General features: G+C 39.7%; 1 protein-coding gene across 1 annotated transcript in view; it reads left to right on the forward strand.

Annotated features, from left to right (window-relative positions):
• Positions 1 to 1,689: 1,689 nt before the first annotated feature.
• UTRN (utrophin) overlaps positions 1,690 to 18,837 on the forward strand; it is a 463,318-nt gene continuing 446,170 nt past the window's right edge. The window contains 2 exon segments of the mRNA XM_070733661.1: positions 1,690 to 2,407; positions 5,629 to 5,798. Of these exon segments, the coding sequence (XP_070589762.1) occupies positions 5,720 to 5,798 (79 nt within the window). The 5' untranslated portion in view covers positions 1,690 to 2,407; positions 5,629 to 5,719.

Here is an 18,837-nt window from a genome sequence, read left to right on the forward strand (position 1 = left end):
GTCTGTATTTGATCCTACATGGATTCTTTTATTCATTCTTTATCTTATGGATGTGAAGAGTTCTGTGACATCGAATGAAAATATAATTTCATCATCTTTTATTTTTAGGACTTTGATTTAATAGAGGCATTGTACCGGGAAGTTGTAATGTGCGAAAGACCTTGGGAGATGAAGGAAAGCATGATGCCTAGGAAAGATCAGATAGTGGGGTGGGCAGTGAGTTAGCCTGCAGCTGCATAACAAGCCGAATCCCTCCCCCCAAAGATCCTCTTTTATCTTATGGCTGTGAAAATAAATGGTGGGATTTTTATATGGTATTTTCAAACTTGCAAGATTCTACAGCCCGGTTCTATGAAACTGGTAGTGGGAATTCCCCCCCCCCCCATTCGCTGAACCAACAGCGAGGGCCAATCAGACACGCCCCCAAAGTGGCTCTCGGTGCTGCCATAGATGCCACCATCTTGTTTTTAACTTTTGCACACACACAGATGTTTTTCTGGGTTTTTAGTACTGTATTGCGTATATGCACACACAAAGCACACCACATGAGGAAGCAAACTGGCAACGAGGTAAATCAGAACACACCCCTATTCTACAAGTAGTCCTCAACTGAAAAAGAGATGCCTATGTAATTACCTTCACCACACAAAGTACCTTTTTCTTATTTATTTATTTATTTGGATTTGCATGCCGCCCAACTCCCGAGGGACTCTGGGCGGCTCACACCCAGAAAATAATATTACATACAATGTAATATTAAAAATTTGAAAACAACAATTAAAACAGTTTTTAAAAAAATGCATGTCATTAATGGTCGGATCCCGATGATATACCATCTGATCAATGGCCCGAGGCCTGCCGGAAAAGCCAGGTGTTTAATGGCTCTCTGGAAGGCCAGTAGGGTGGGGGCAGTCTGGATCTTTGGAAGTAGCTGGTTCCAAAGAGCTGGAGCAACCACAGAGAAGGCCCCGCTCCGTGGGCCAGCCAGCCAACACTATTGGACGTCTATAGAGATTCTGAGTCATGAATGGCTGAGAGGATGTATGGTTTTTAAGGGCTATTAAAATGTTTTTATACCTTTACTGCTGATATTGTACCTTGTTGCATTTGTATTTTATTCTTATTATCGCAAGCCGCCCAGAGTCCACTGCAGTTGGACAGCATATATATATATATAGGTCATGGTTGTCCACAGATGTTTTTTCAAGAGGCAACTGGACTTTCTGGTTTTTCTTTGAAGACGTTTTGCTTCTCCTCCAAGAAGCTCCTTCGGCTCTTCCGAAGAGTTGAATGAGAAGCGAAACGTTTGCCAAGAAAAACCAGAAAGTCCAGTTGCCTCTTGAAAAAAGCACCCCTTTGGGAACGTTGGATTTCCCAATCTTGTCAAGAAGCCCTGGGATGTTTTAGTGGCCTCCCATCCAAGGACTAGTGAGGCCCATTTTTTTCTCCCTTCTTAAGTTTTCCAAAGTCCTTATTAGGATGTGTGTGTGTGTCTGTGTGTGCGCGTGTTTCGATGACGTCGACTTCGGACCAGCGGCAGCACCTTCGGCAGAGGGAAAGAGAGTCCTGGGGCAGCTGGGCGGCATATATATATTAGTAAATAAATAAATAAACAAATAAAAGCCAACGGGCCCACTGATTGACAAGAGGAGCGGTCACGTGGCTCCTGTCACGCCACCTCCCTCCGCCGGAGGCTCAGGTCGGCTCTAACGAGGGCGGCTGAGGGAGAGGAGAAGAGCGCGGGCCGCGTCCGTCGAAGCAAACTTCCCAGCGCGGCGGAAAGTTCGCCCGAAAGAGTTCAATGCCCGGAGTTGCCTTGGCTTTCGTCAAGCTACCGCGCGCCTCCCTTTGTAAACGGAGAGAGCAGCCGGGCCCGAAGCTGAGAGAAACTTTTCGCCGAGTTCTTCCCCCGCCTTCCCTTCCCCTGCTCCGCTCTGCCCTCACCTAATAAACAAAGGGGGCCGGGACGAGCCGAGGGACCGCCCCGTCGCCCCCGCCCCCTTGAGCTTGCTCGGCTGGTGTGTGTGTGTATGTGTGTGTGTGTGTGAGAGAGAGGCGCTTCCCTCCCTCTCCCTCCTTCCTTAGGGCGAAGCAGCCGGTGGGAGCGGAGCCGAGAAGCGGCCGGAGGGGGCTTAAGCGGGGCTGCAACGCAAAACCAGCCGTGCGCGCGTCGGGGGGGAAAAGTTGCCTTTGCTTTTAGCGACTTCAGCGGCGGCGGCGGCGGCGGCGGCGGGGGGTGGGCTTTGCTTCTCCCAGGGGCGCTTCGGGTTTCTTTGACGGGGAGGGGGGGGAATCTTAAAAAAAAAAAAGCGAAGGCGCAGCAAAACCGCCACGGAGCGGACCTGAGGATCGACCGTCCGGCGTGCACCGAAGTCTGTACCTCCTCCTCCCTTGTACCCTTCCGCAGGTAAGCTGGTGAATAATTGACGGGGAAGGGGGTGGTGGGGGTGGTGGAAAGCAACGCGATGCCTCCAGGCGGAGGGCTGGAAGGACAAAAGGGCACCCGAAGGATTCAAACTCTCTGCCCAACTTCTGTCCCGCCGCCGAACTGCAATCGCTTTTTTTTGGGGGGGGGGGGGGGGAGCGGCAAGAGATACTACTTTGCGTTGAGCAATTGCTATGGGTGTGTGTGTGTCTTCGTTTTAAGGATGAAGCCAGAGGTTGGAACTGAGCGAATTTCGCTGCCGTATAACAATTTCCCCCCAAAGTTTTTTCTTCTTCTCCACATTCAACATACAACTTCAATGCATCTTAATATACATTATCATTATTCAAATACAATGAACCCAATCCACATTCCAGGTTTGCTTTATATTTTATCTGTCTCCAACTTTCTTTTCTCCGCTTCCCTCTTTCTTGCCAAGGAACAACTTTGGTGGGGAAGGGTTGTTTTTTGGCTCCACGTGGGAACGGCGCTTTTTATTATTAATTTGGCTTTACTTTTGTCGATTCCCAGCGCTCTTGACTCTTTGGGTGTTTGGGATTTCTCTCCCCCGCCCCCCATTCCTTATCCTCGTTTCTTTGTAGGCAAATGGAAAGAGGTGAGATCTTTACATTGTTACTTTTGAGAAGGACCTTTTGGGTGCACCCCAACTCTTCAGAGCAACCCAACTCTTCAAAAGGACCCTTTCCCTTTGTAAAACTTTTAGTGGCCCGATTTTTTGTGCTGTTAAATGTTTGGCTGGGGAATTCTGGGAGTTGAAGTCCAGATATCTTCAAGTTGCCAAGGTTGGGAAACACTGATCTAGGGAACTCTTTCATTTGAACACCTTTTGGGGGATTTATTACCTATCTGTAGTATTGGTGAAGGATGTTGGAGACTGAACTACCCAATTCAGCCTGTAAAACTCTGGGCAGCCACTAGTCGGCACTAAATAATCCCTTTGCTGCCATCAAGTAATGCCCAGATTTTTGTAGCCTTTAAAAAAAATGCAAATAGCTTTCATTGGATTGTGATTTATGCTAGATAAAGGTTAGTTACCTTGAGTCAAGTTTTAACTCCTGCTGAGTTAAAAACCTCTTTTAAAGTTTTTTTATTGAGAGCTGGGGAGAGCTGACCTCTGTTACCCTCTTCATAACATAGTAAATTTCTGAAAAATCGATTTCTTGTCCCACTCACATTGAGATTTCTTGGCATGGCCAAACTACTGTACTCTGAAATATTTATCAGGTCTTGGAAGAGCAACGTTTGCATGCATTTGGGGGGAAGGGACAGGTAACAGTCCTGACCTGAGACTTAACAGTCCTGACCTGAGACTTAACATTAGCGATGTCATTGGTACTTCCTGAATTGCTTTAATATTGGAGGAAATACCACTGGAAGTGCAAGTTCTGTTTGTGATCGAATTGTACTGCAGCCTTCCCCAACCCTCCAGATTTCTCTGACTTCAGTTCCCAGAATTCCAAAATTCTGGAGCACACCAGTTTGGGGAAGCCTCCTGTAAAGTGAGCGAAGAAGACAGCTGTTGCTTTCACTTGAAATGGAAAGTAATTACAATCCTGCTTCTCATCCATCTTAGTCCGCCTCCTTCCTGATACATATCTGGAGGTTTTATTTGGGACAGTCACTGGTTATTTTAAGGAAGAATAGCATGACATAATGTCCATTGGAGTTTTCTAATTTAAAAACCTAGCAAATTCTGGTTACAAGTAGGGTGGAACCTGAGTAGCCATTAACTCGCTTGCTCTGGAGTGTTCAGAGACTGAAGTGGGCTTCTTGTTTGGTGGGAAGGCAAAAGAATAACGTATGAGTTTGGCTCTGTTGCTAATTTTGAGGGGGGAGGGAGCTTTAAAATACTTTCTGAAAGAAAGTCACAGTGGTATATTTGAATGAGCATCCTTTGGAGTATCCATTACATGCTGTGTGCTTGTAGAAGAGTGCGTGCACACACTGGAGTTGAAAGGTAAATTGGATGGAAACCAAATTCTGTGCTAGGTGCAAAGTTTTTGCTTGGTAACAGGAATGATAATGAGCTGAATAAAATCCTAAATAAAATTTCCCTATCTTAAACATTATTTCCATATCTTATTATTTGATCTGTTTTCTCTTTTCCCTTTGCAGTTGTTAAATTATATTAGTAGAGATCTCCCAATTCATGTTTTTATTCCTAGTATGACTTAAGTTACCCCCAGAAATTCTCAATTCTATTTCCAGTCCCACTGAACTTTACAAGGTGTAATTGTATAATAAACATATGCTATAGAATTGATTCTGAGCGCTTGAAGAAGGGTATAGAAAAGTATTAATCATGCATTGTGCCTTTGCTAATGTATACAACTCCTATTTTATAGAATTTAAATGAATGAATGTGGGGTTGATAACTAGTATTTAGATAACTAATATTCCCCAACATAACCTTACAAGAGTTATCGAAACTCCTTGACAGACTTTGGGATAGAATAGGGGTCATCAAACTTTTTAAACCCGGGGCCAATTCACGGACCAGGGTGATGTGGGCAGGGCAGCCTCGTGGTCCCGCGTAGGTTGGATTAATGACTTCGGCAGGCCATATCTGGCACGTGGACCATAGTTTGAGGACCTGCTCTGGGGTAGAGAGTAAAGTGCTTTCTTTGCAACATTTTTAGTAAGGAATCAATACTGCCACTCTAGACCAAGGGTGTCAAAGGCCTATGGGATACCTATATCTGGCCCGTGGGGCTGTCCTGGAAATAGCAAAGGACTGGACCACAGTGCCTCTGGCAGCCAAAATGGGGTGCTGGGGGGGCATGCACAGCCCCCCCCCCCATGCCCTGTTTTCAGCCTGGACAGCCTTCTGTAGCACTCTGACATGGTGCTATAGGAGGTGGCCCCCCTCCTTCCCCCCAGCCTGGCCCGCGGAGGAGAACTACAATTATGATTTGGCCCTTGAAGAAATCCAGTTTGACACCCCTGCTCTAGACAGTTTTCTGGTCTAAAGATGTACAGTGCTAGTTATAAGAAAAAGTGTAAGAGGTTGCAAGTTTGTCTATACTTTTATAGATATGTCCACTGGACTCCATTCAGAGAAATAATTGTGTGCAATTGCACTCCATATGTTGTATTATAATGTAAATGGAATACAGTAAATTCAGTATGTATGTTGCAAAATAGATATGTTTATGTTTTTTGCATGTGTGTTTACATTTCAGATATTAATTTCATAGCAGCCAAGAGTGTGACTTCAGCATGCAGAGATTTTAAATAATTTTATATTTTGATCTTGAACGGGGAGAAAAAAGGATGGCCAAAGTTTTGGATATTGATAAAGGACCCGATGGAGGTAACAACGAATTTAGCAACATCATTAAATCCAGATCTGGTAAGTATCACTTACAAGTAAACTTTTTTCCCTCGGGAACATTCCACTGTAAAAAAACAAAGGAAGTGCTATTTATTTGACTGGAATTGAAGGGCAGAATGCATGTTATGTACAAGTGCATGCTGATGTCCCTTTAAACAGGAAAAACTTGTTTAAGAAGGGTGTGATTTGGAACAGAGGAGCAGAAATGCAGGGCAGAGCCTTTTAACTCTTTTTTTTTGTCCTCTGTCTTTTTACCATTATCCCAATTTCTGCTGCTCTTTTTCACTCTTTTTCAAACAGTATCTCATATTTGCAGTAGTAGTGCATATGTATTATACAGTGCTTTTGAGATACATTTCAGTGCTTCAACTGACTTTTCCAACCAGTGATTCTAACAACAACCAAAAAAGGACCGTGTTGCTGTGTATTGTGCAGTTTGTCCTTCTCATTCCTTTCTGATTCATCTGCTTGTCAAAACTTTTGTTTGACAAACCTGCTTCAGTTTGACAAACCTCTTGAGGCAATTGTAATGTAATAATAATTATTTACAGGCCTCTGTTTATCTGCGGTGCAAGTCAAGTCTGTTTATTTAATCTCCTCCCCACTCCATATTCGAATTGCACTGAGTTTTATAAAGTGCCATATGTCCAGTGCGCCTTTATAGAATTATCTAGCAGCTTTTGCTGTTTGAGGCTTGGAAAATGTACTGTGTGCACTATTTAATACGGTTAAATATACTAATGAGAGTAAAGGCTGCATAAATCTGCAGGAGCAATTTCATGACTCTCAACATATTGCCTTATTTCAAAAACCAGAACTGTAGCAATGACTGGTGAGGAAGGTTTTGTGCACATTTTGGATGTGGGGGTTTCTTGCTTCTCAAAGTTTATCAAACTATGTTAACAAGGCGGAATTGTTTAAATTGAAACAGCTCAGGTGTAAACATGTACCACGCAGGGATCAGCCTAAGATAACTGATGTGCACTAATGCAGGAAATGTGGTTTTTAATAAAATGCTTTTTGATTCTTGAAAAGTAATTCTACTGAGCATGTTTTCTGTGAATGTCCTCTCCTTATAACCTGATGATTTAAAATACCAAGTAGATGTGTGTAAAGTTCTCTCATTTCAACTGATTTAACCAGCAAGGAAGTGTTAAATTCTGTTTACAAACATCAAAATAAGTTTGCCTATCTTAATTTATTTATAAAATTTATATTCTGCATCTTGCCATCTCTATAAACCTTTGTGGATTGGCCATTCCTGTATTTCTTAGTTTATGTACCTGAGATATGAACCAAACCTTCAGGATAATTTCTTAGGAAGCACAGTACCTCATGAGTTTATGATGCTGGGCTGACAATTACCAGGCTCATGTTCGAGACTCAGTTGCTGCTGCAGGATGGGATGAGCTCCTGTCACATGCTCCAGCTCCCGCCAACCCAGCAGTTTGAAAGCAGGCGACCATGTGTAGACACATGAGTATCACTTTGCGGCCAAGTTCATGTGGATTTGAAAGGAGCCTCCATTGCCACAGTTATGACATCACCATTCATTTCTTGATGGAAAACTCTCCATACTTAATATAGGCAAAAAACTTATCAGAATAGATATTTGTATATTTGACCTTTATTCCACCTTTTTGTGCCAAAAAGCGTATGTGTGAGAGAGGGCTAAGTAGGAAATAGGTATGGGAATTCCTACATAGAAATAAATGTGTCCAGTATGTAATATTATTATACAGAAGTTATTCAATGTCTAATTTTTACTGTAATAATTACCTTTGGTAAATTACATGAAACGAAACTGGCTGATTCTGAAGACTCAGATGTACAAATTTCAGCTCTCAGAATTGTGAACGGGCATGCTAAATTCAGGCAATTATGATCTGTACATCTGCAAAGTGTTTACGTCGGGTGACCTCAGAAATACTCAGGATTCCAGTGGAAATTTCAATGATGTACCCTATTTTCGGAGTATAAGACCTACTGGAGAATAGAAATAGAATAGAATTTTTTATTGGCCACGTGTGATTGGACACACAAGGAATTTGTCTTGGTGCATATGCTCTCAGTGTATATAAAAGAAAATATACATTTGTCAAGAATCATGAGATACAAGATTTAATGATTGTCATAGGGGTGAAATAAGCAATGAGGAAACAATATTAATAAAAATCTTAAGGATGCAAGCAACAAGTTATAGTCATACAGTCATAAGTGGGATGAAACGAGTGATAGGAATGATGAGAAGAAACTAGTGGTAATAGTAGTGCAGACTTAATAAATAGTTTGACAGTGTTGAGGGAATTATTTGTTTAGCAAAGTGATGGCATTTGGGAAAAAAACTGTTCTTGTGTCTAGTTGTCTTGGCGTGCAGATATAGTGACATTTTGAGGGTAGGAGTTGAAACAGACCTCTTTTTGACTCGTGCAGTACACAGAAGAGGTTGGCAGCACTTGTTTTTTCTGCAGTTCTGATTATCCTCTAATGTCTGTGTCCGTCTTGTTGGGTTGCAGAACCAAACCAGACAGTTATAGAGATGCAGACGACAAACTCAATGATTCCTCTGTAGAACTGTATTAGGAGCTCCTTGGGCAGTTTGAGCTTCCTGAGCTGACGCAGAAAGAACATTCTTTGTTGTGCTCTTTTTTTTTTTTGATGCACCTTAGTTTTGGGGGAGGAAAAGAAAAAAAAAAGTCCTCTACCTCCCAACAATTTGCCAAACAGCAAACAGCACAGATGACATATACTCTTTGCTGTGTATTTCTGTGCATGTGTACCTGAACCTAGAAATAGCAAAGAATTAGAGAAATGTAAATTAAGGGAGTATATTAATCCCAGAAAGTTTTCTTAAATGTAATCACACTAACTCCTCCCAATTATTTAAATAGAGACACTCCAAGTCTAACTAAGTCAAGGTTTAACTCAGCTGCCTTATCTTAATACTAATACTACTAAAACAGAATTATTTATTTATTTATTCGTTCGTTCGTTCGTTCATTTATTTATTTATTTATTTGATTTGATTTGATTTGATTTGTATGCCGCCTCTCTCCGCAGACTCGGGGCAGCTAACAACAATAAAAAGACAATGTAAACAAATCTAATATTAAAAATAATCTAAAAAAACCCAATTTAAAGAACCAATCATACATACAAGCATACCATGTATAAATTCTATAAGCCTAGGGGGAAGGTAAATTTCAGTTCCCCCATGCCTGACGACAGAGGTGGGTTTTGAGGAGCTTGCGAAAGGCAAGGAGGGTGGGGGCAACTCTGATATCTGGGGGGAGTTGGTTCCAGAGGGTCGGGGCCACCACAGAGAAGGCTCTTACCCTGGGTCCCGCCAGACGACATTGTTTAGTCGACAGATCTTAAAATTGATGTAGCTTTCTGGAAGTATCCTCTGCTATTTAAAAGAAGATACAATAGCACTGGGCCTCTTCAGATCAAGCATTTATTTTAAAAAACTTCTTCATTTTGTTATCTAGAACAATAATAAAGCAGTCTTTAAAAAATAAGTCTAATTTGAACATTCTATGAGGCATTCATAGTTATTGACTTACCTCCTTGCAGCAAAAAATAAACAGCCAGTTTCAGACTTTGCCTCTCACTGCAACAATTTGCCTCAGTGCAGCTTTAGTTTCACTTTAATTTTAGCACCTGGGCTTGCCTGCAACTTCAATCAATCAACTGAGTGTTGGGAGGTAGATCAGTGGCTTGTGCTATTTATTATTTATTTATTTTATTTTATTTATCAGACTCTGCTGCTGTTTGCTGCAAGGGGGCAAATTGAGACCAAAGAGTGGGGCTGGCTTGGTGGGCCTACGTTTGCTGTATAAGACGCAGCCAAGTTTTCACCCTCTTTTGGGTGGTAAAAAAGTGCGTCTTATAAATTACAGTATATCTGGAGAAGGCAACAAATTAGTGGATTATGTTCAAGAATTGGTTAATGTGAATAATTGATAACTGCAAAACTTCTTGTTGTCATAGTAGTGATCCCTAATTGGGGCCTCCAGCAAATATTTAACTAGAGGTGGCTCAGCAGAGAATATTTCTTAAACCAGGCTAAGTTACAGATCCAGCTAAGGCCAGTATTGTCTGTTCTGCTTTCAACAGTTCCTCAGATTGTTGGTTCTCCTTTTAACTGATCTTTGACCTTTTTAATTAGATATATCGCCTGTGAAACATGCAATTTTGGGGGGAGCAAATTGGTAGCCCTCATAAAACTAATGTTGCTCACCAAAATAAATACTGGCTTGAAATCAAATATGTTTAGCAATAAAAAGTCCTTTCTCTTCTGCAGAGCAGTCTTATCAAACACAGATGGTCCCTTGCCTTTTATAAATGGATTTTTAGGAATGCAGGGGCTGAAGTGGGAAAAGGAGCCAAGAAAACTCCAAAGTGAAAATGATTTTTTTCTCTGTTTTGGAGCCAAATCATGATATTTACAATTAATATTTTTCAAGGAAAGTCTAAACATTAACAATCTCTTTGAAATCTCAGTATTATTACTTAGTGACATCATCAACAATCAAATGCACTTCTGGTATGTATTTTGCTATAATTCTGGTGTATTTTGGTAAAGCTACTCGATTTCCCACAAAAGAAGACATCTTCCTGATAATAAGCCCATTTGGGCTTTTGAGTGCATGGCAATAAGGTCAAGCGCTTATTTCAGGGTTCAAAAAAATATAAGACAGGGTCTTATTTTCGTGGAAATGGTACATAATTGGGCTACAAAAATCCAGGTAGCTACAGAATGGCATCACTGAATAAGAGTTTTCTGTTCCTCTTGTCTGCCGTTTTGTGATTGTTGCTTCTTGGAGCTGTAGTGTGCCAATAGATAATTGGAATTCTTGTCAGACAAAGCTAAGTTGCTATTCTGAAACTAACATTTTATGTTACTAATTTTGGATATGTTTTTAAAGCAAGAAAGACCAGAGCCAGAGTGATATGGAGGCTTAAATCTTGTTTTCTAGCCATTGTGATTCCTATCTCTTCCAATGCTTACATATAAGAACATTTTTAAAAAGAGATATAAAATTGGAAAGCTTGATAGCAAGGTATATTTACACCAGGTGTGTGTTTTGACCTCAGGTAGTATGGTGTAATGGCTGCTTGGCAAAAGTAAGTAAGAAAACTATGTCTTCAGGGTCTAAAAGCTAGTTGAAAACTAGCTTTATGATGCTTCCAAAAGAGTAAGTAAACAACCAAACTCAAAGAGCACCATAGACTCACCAGTTTCTGGTGCTTGTTGTTTTGAACCTCTCTTAATAAGAAATGTATGTGTCTCATCAATCATTTAGACCAGGGGTATCAAACTGGTGACCTGCGGGCCACATGCATCACACACAGGCCACGCCCACTCCAGCTCTATGAGTGGGGAAAAATGTCATGAAACATCATGTGACAGCAGTGTGACATGGCGAGTTTGACACCCGTGATTTAGACTTATTAGATGAGAAGAACCATAAGGAACAACAGTCTAATGTGTGTGGAAAGTATAATCAGATAATGACAGTTGTTTCATGGGTATTCTCATGATTTTTTTTTCCAGGAGGAAAAGTGTGAATGTGATTTCACTGTGATTTTCACAAGAAATAGAGAATCCATTCCCTATTGTTTGCTTTGATTAATTGCTTTAGTAGTGTAAAACTTTTGTGTAAATTTGATTATTTTGTATGTTTGCTCAGAAAAAGAGGCATGTGTAAGAAATTACAAATACCCTTAACCTATGTTACATCCTGGTGTTCAGGTCAGTTTTCCCTGACTTATCTTTAAACTCAAGAATTAACTCTGGCTCCTTAACTCTGCAAAGTGGAAACTGTTTCACTGAATTGTCACTCTTCTGGTTATCTTTGAAATACTGTATATTGAACATTCTTGAGAGTGTAGCAGAGTCTGATTCATTTCTTCTTCAATGGGAACAAAGGAATATAATTGGCCAATTATCATATTTGGTTAATCAAGACATAGTTCTCTTTTGAATAAAGTCTTCACAGGATGAAAACCATCAGGCTCTGAAACAGTTTTTAGAATTAGCTTTTCTTCTTCTAGCTGTTATTATTGTTACTTAATATTGGGCAGAGGTGTTCTTGGTCAGACAAAAGACAGATCAAGGAATTGCTAGCTGTCTTAATTGGCATCTAATAAAAAAATAAAAATGTTCTCTCTTATTTTTACACGAAATAAACCATTAATTCTGAACAGTAGCATGCCATACCAGACTCCATCTTACATTTGTGAAATTCCCCAGAATGCTCAAGCTAACAAGCCATTGTTGAGAATTCTCGAGGTGGAAATAAATCTGATGCCATAGTGAGCAAAGGCTGCCATTTTGCCTTAACAACAGAAATGGCTCGATTAAAAGGTCAAAGAAGAAATCTATATCTTCCTTAAGCTACAACATTCCTGTTAGAACTGTCTTAATTCATAAAGAGCACAAACTTTTTCAAATTCTCGCATTGCAGATTTGCATCATGCTCATAAACTAATCGTATGCCCTTCCTTTTTTATACAATTTATTTTTTGTTTTGGTTAAATAAACCAATTAAGAACATTTCATATTTCCTACAATTAAGCCCTGAATAGTAGCAGCATTCTGTGTTAATAATAATTTATGATTCATTAGTTCATTCTTTTTACCTGTTACTCTTTCCTCTGTCCACTCTTAGTTATGCATTATATTAACACACCTTTTTACTTTAAGGAAAATTCTGATAAGATGGATTGCGCTTTTTATATGTAATGCTGTTTATACATTGGACTCTTCATCACAAGACATACTTTTGGCAACTGCATGCCAGAGAGCTGGGGATTTATGCAGTGTTAGCCGTGTCAAATGTCAATTGATTGCATATTGCTTGGGTTCTTTGTAATAGAATTTCAGTAAGCCTGCAGACAGAATTTCTCAGTCAGTTGTGTAGAATATAATCAAGCCTCTCTATTTCAGACTGTAATTTCACTTACATGCTGTTTGTATGTTGTAATGGTCAGTGGATATGACCTTGGGAGATGGGGAAAAGATGCTGCCTGGGGAACAATCAGATGAGAGAGGCCTTAATTACAACTGCATGCTGCGCAGAGGAAAAAACTTCAAAAATAAACTTTCCTAAAATATCGGATAGAGCTATCATGTGATTGTTATTATTAAAACTTGTTCCCTAGGCAGCATCTTTTCCATGTATGTATGTATGTATGTATGTATGTATGTATGTGTGTGTGTGTGTGTGTGTATGTAACTTTTTTTTTTTATAATAATGAAAATGAAGGGAGTGTAATTTAGATCTATTTCAAGCTATTTAGCCGTCATCAGCTAGCCATGCTCTTCTTGGGATTTGAACCTGGACAGCCTGCCCATAAGGCAGTAGCTTTAACCTTTAGGCCTCTAAGCTAAATAGCTTGAAATAGATCTAAATTACACTCCCTTCATTTTCATTATCAGCAAAAAATATTTTACACATATAGAAAATAGTTTCTTGTCTATAGCAATTGCTCCCTCCCATATTTGAGTATACTAGGGTGATTCGACAGGAAAAAAATATATAATTCTTCTCTGGTACAAGCTGATAGGAGGAGAATCTGTGGCTTAGAGGTTAAAGGTACTGCCTTATAGGCAGGCTGCCCAGGTTCAAATCCCAAGAAAGGGCATGGCTAGCTGATGAGAGCTAAATAGCTGGAAATAGATCTATACTACTCTCCCTTCATTTTCATTATCAGCAACAACATGTTACCCTTATACTGCTAAAAAATAAATAAAGGGAACACTTAAACAACACAATATAACTCCAAGTAAATCAAACTTCTGTGAAACCAAACTGTCCACTTAGGAAGCAACAGTGATTGACAATAAATTTTACATGTTGTCAGCACATTCAACTTTGTACAGAACAAAGTATTCAATGAGAATATTTCATTCATTCAGATCTTGGATGTGTTATTTATTATTATTTTTTGAGCAGTGTAGTTTGTCAGCATTAAACAACTGCCTGGGTGGTTAGATACATACATATACATACATACACATACTACACGCACACACACTTCTTGCAACTATTCCAGGTCTGGTCCAGAATTCTGAGGAAGGTTCTGCTGCTGTAATGAGCAAGACGTTGCTTAATCTAACCTTGACTCTGGTTTCTGTGCTCCTTTTCTTTAATGCATGTACAGGATGCTTGTATACTCACATGGTGCAAGCCTATTGTATAATTTGTTTAGTCTCATCATATGTGACACCTGATCATTGTGATTGGCACAACAAGCCACAGTTAAATAAACCACGGAATAAATTGATAGGCGAACCTATGTACGCTCTCATCAGGTCGTGCAGAATGCAGCTGTGACAGCAATCATAGGCTTTCCCAAATATACCCATGTTACACCAACACTCCGCAGTCTGCATTGGTTGCTGATCAGTTTCCGGTCACAACTCAAAGAGTTGGTTATGACCTATAAAGCCCTTCATGGCACTGGACCAGATTATTTAAGGGACCGCCTTCTGCTGCACGAATCCCAGCGACCAGTTAGAGTGGTTCTTCTCCGGGTCCCGTCAACTAAACAATGTCGCTTGGCAGAAGCCAGGAGAAGAGCCTTCTCTGTGGTGGCCCTGGCCCTCTGGAACCAACTCCCCCCAGAGATTAGAATTGCCCCCACCCTCCTTGCCTTTCGTAAGCTTCTTAAAACCCACCTCTGACGCCAGGCATGGGGGAACTGAGATACTCTTTCCCCTTAGGCCTTTACAATTTTATGCATGGTATGTCTGTATGTATGTTTGGTTTTAAAATAAGGGTTTTTAACTGTTTTAATATTGGATTGTTATATGCTGTTTTTATTTCTGTTGTTAGCCACCCCAAGTCTACGGAGAGGGGAGGCATACAAATCCAATCAATCAATCAATTAATTTATTTGTATTTTTGTATTTTGTATTTTTCATATTTTAACCTTAGCACTTCTGAACCTATTTAAAACATATACTGTATATTGGAATTAAGATGGGAAACATTTCCTTTATCTCATCCTAAGTAATTGAATGTTGGGATGAAATGCCAGAAATCATTGGACTACTGGAAGCATATGTCCTCATTTTAAACAACCGCTCCCAAGTAATATTGGCACACATGGGTTTAGTTAAGAAATTGGGTGCTGTGGGGCACAAATATGTTTGTTGACATTTTCTGGCGACATTGCTAGATTCTCTACCACTCCTGACTTTTTAAAAACACCATTTTAACTAAAAAGAGCAGGAAATCTGATTTTTATATGCAAAAAAAGACAAAGGGCAACCAATCAGAGATTAAAAATGATGATGATGATGTTCTGGTAGTTCAGTACTTAGTTTAGAAGCCCTACTTAAGAGGGAGCATTGGGAGAGCATGTCATGCAATATTATGTATTTTTGAGTTGAAACAGTAGTTTGCTGTAAATACAATTCACATACCATTCAAAGTTACAGTTTGTTTGGTGAGCTCACAGTTGTCTAGATTTAGATAACACCCTACGCCAAGGGTCAGCAATCTTAAATACTCAAAGAGCCATTTGGACCTATATCCCATAGAAAATACCAGGAGCCACAAAACCCTTTTGACATCTAAAATGAAGATAATATTGTATATATCATTCTTTACCTTTATGTTATGTATAAAAAAATTATGGTGTGTTGCATTTATGAAACCAACGTCAGGAAAAACACATTTTTATTTCTGCATGCAACAAGCATTTTGAACTAAAAAAAAAGATGGGTTGAAAAACTCAATAAACCATGTGCTGGCGGGTGTCGCATATTGGCGGTTGTGACACATATTTTGATTGACAGGGAGATGCAGCAGATAGATGAAAAAGCCATATATGGTTCCAGAGCCATGGGTTGCAGACCCCTGCCCTGCACAAACAAATCCCATTAAGGATTAGGGTGATATGTCAATCAGGTCAATCATGTGTCTTTCTATGACCATTCCCTGTTATATCTTTCCTTTGAAACTTCGAATCCTCACTTCCTTCTGACATAATTCAACCATAAACATTTGCCTTTGGAATGCAACTTTATTTTGTCATTGGTGTTTTATATTTATATTATGTAATCTGCTAAAATGCCTATATATAATTCTTCTCTCAAAATGGACAATTGGCTAGTATTGAATTTCCCCTCCCTCTACCCCAGTTTGCCTATGTAGACTTAAAAGATTGCCTGCTTGTTTACTGTATGTCTCCTGGGAGCAGTAATAGTTTCTTGCTGAGTTGTAGGATGGACAGAAAGCATTATTGAAAGAGAGAATGCTGAATACCTTTTCTTCCGTGTGATCGTTTTCTCAGACTTGGTGAATGTAAAGTTAGATATTACTTTGATGATTACATTCAAAACAAGACTTCTTTGTTCACGAACAGGAAAAGTGAGTCAAATAAAATTGTAACTTTCCAATATTGTTAGCTTGATCATTGTTGCACATAACTACTGTCCCCTCTTTGTGTGTGTGTGTGTGGGGGGGGGGGGTCTGTAGCCAAGGATGTGTCTTATGTGAAACCTGGAAGCAAACTAACTTTTAGGATTCAAGCATAAACATTTATTTATTTATTTATTTATTTTATTATCTATCTATCTATCTATCTAAATTTGGTCATTGATTTTTTTCCCTCTCTTTTCAATATCAGGTAGCTGCAGTAAGGTAATTCCAAGATACATTAAAAAGCACCAGGATACCTTTAGTTTCCCTTATTGAAATGTGTTGTTAATGAGGAGAGAAATTGCTTGGCACCATTGCAGAAAGAAACAAAAGACGAGAAAAATAAGTAAAAACCATTGAGGTTAAACAAAGTAATAGCTTCATACAGCATGCATATAATCCAGCAAGAAACAAATACGGTAAATACACACACACTATCAATGGACTTCAGCATATGAGGGAAAGGTCAATGGATGCACAGATTTCATTTTGGAAATGGTTTCTTCCTTATACCAAGTTGGGATAAGGCAGAAATGGACAACTATGGCTCCTTATAACCTGCGAACTTCAACTCCCAGAATTCCTGAGCCACCCATGCTTGAAGTTGAAGGTCATAAAGGGGCCATAGATGCCACACCTGGATAAGGTGTTCCTTGTAACAGAAAAAAATGATCTTGTGGTATTTAAATCTGCATGGTCTTAAAACTGCTTCTACTTCATAGATAATAAGAAATAGGAGGGGGGGGGTTGTATAGAAAGAAACAAGGTTATTTCAAATAAAGATTCTGCACTGACAATAGCAAACTTGGATAATATTTTTTGGTTTGAGGTGGGATTGTGCATTCATCCTGTTTATCTCTTTTATCATGTTCTTTGCATGTTTGGGAAAATACTTCCTTTAGAATCTACATTCCTGCTTATGTATGAATGCAAGAACCTTTGGTTTAAACCCTGTCTTCTAATTGGGCTACAAAACCAGAATAGTTTCAAATTGCGTACACTGAAATGTTGTGATAGTTCCATTGTAACTTTAAAAAAGGCTTTCATTTATTTAAGCTAAGACCACTTTATTTATTGGATAAGAATCCTTGAATCAGTTAGCATCTATCATACTATAGCAGTGATAACAAACCTTTTTTGCATGCCAAAAGGGTTGTGTGTGTTTGTGTGCTGGTATGCGTTCACGTTCCCACACCCCACCCCTCCCCTCCCACCACGCTGTGCCCCACGCATGCGCACAGTCATTCTGAAGCCTGGTAGGTGGGGGGAAAAAAAGCCCAAACGGATAAACTGGAAGTTTGGGAAAACTACTTCTGGTTTGCTGTTGTGCTGTTTTTTGCACTCCGGGGCTTCAGGAAGCTTCCCTGAACCCTCTGGACTGCAAAAAACAGCACAACAGCAAATTGGAAGCGCATTTTTCTGAACTTTCAGTTTGTTCATTGGGGGATTTTTTTGCCTCTGGGGCTTCAGGGAAGCTTCCCTGAAGTGTACGGAGGATGAAAAGGCCTTTCCTAAGGCCAAAATCAATCGGCCAGAGTGCACATTCGCGTTGGTGCTGACACAGGACAAAGTCTCGCATGCCCTTTGGCTTGCCATAGGTTTGCCATCACAGTACTATAGTATTCTAAATATTTTATTTTTTGTGGTATTTGTGATGGGAAAATATGTTATCCATATTTATTTATCCATGGATAGAATATTGCAGAAATGAACAAATTACAAAAAAACCAATTTGTAACAAATTACAAATTTCTGACAGTCTGAAAATGGGTGAACAGTGCAGTTAGGCAGTAGGGAAAGCAAGTAGAATGCTTAGCTGCATAGCTAGAGGTATAACAAGCAGGAAGAGGGAGACAGTGATCTCGCTGTATAGAGCGCTGCTGAGACCACATTTGGAATACTGTGTTCAGTTCTGGAGACCTCACCTACAAAAAGATATTGATAAAATTGAATGGATCCAAAGGTGGGCTACAAAAATGGCGGAAGGTCTTAAGCATAAAATGTATCAGGAAAGACTTAATGAACTCAATCTGTATAGTCTGGAGGACAGAAGGGAAAGGGGGACATGATCGAAACATTTAAATATGTTAAAAGGTTAAATAAAGTTCAGGAGAGAAGTGTTTTCAGTAGGAAAGTAAACACAAGAACAAGGGGGCACAATCTGAGGTTAGTTGAGGGAGAGATTAGAAGTAACGTGAGAAAATATTATTTTACTGAAAGAGTAGTAGATGCTTGGAACAAACTTCCAGCAGGCGTGGCCGGTAAATCCACAGTAACTGAATTTAAACATGCCTGGGATAAACATATATCCATCCTAAGATAAAATACAAGAAATAGTATAAGGGCAGACTAGATGGACCATGAGGTCTTTTTCTGCCATCAATATTCTATGTTTCTATGTTTCTAAAAATTGTTCAGGAAGGGAAATTTTATTTTGTTTTCCTCTCCTTTGCAGTTCAGTCATTCCAATTTCAGCCAGGCCTTTGAAATGGCATTATTCTTACTCAGCAGTTATTCTTCAATGCTATCCAATTAAGCACTTATAAATAATCCACTCTATGCATTCATCAGAATTATGCTCATTTTTGTATCAATTCGTTTCAGAATGTGGTTGTGTA

This window comes from Erythrolamprus reginae, chromosome 1 (genome assembly GCF_031021105.1).
Source record: "Erythrolamprus reginae isolate rEryReg1 chromosome 1, rEryReg1.hap1, whole genome shotgun sequence".
Taxonomy (NCBI): domain Eukaryota; kingdom Metazoa; phylum Chordata; class Lepidosauria; order Squamata; family Dipsadidae; genus Erythrolamprus; species Erythrolamprus reginae.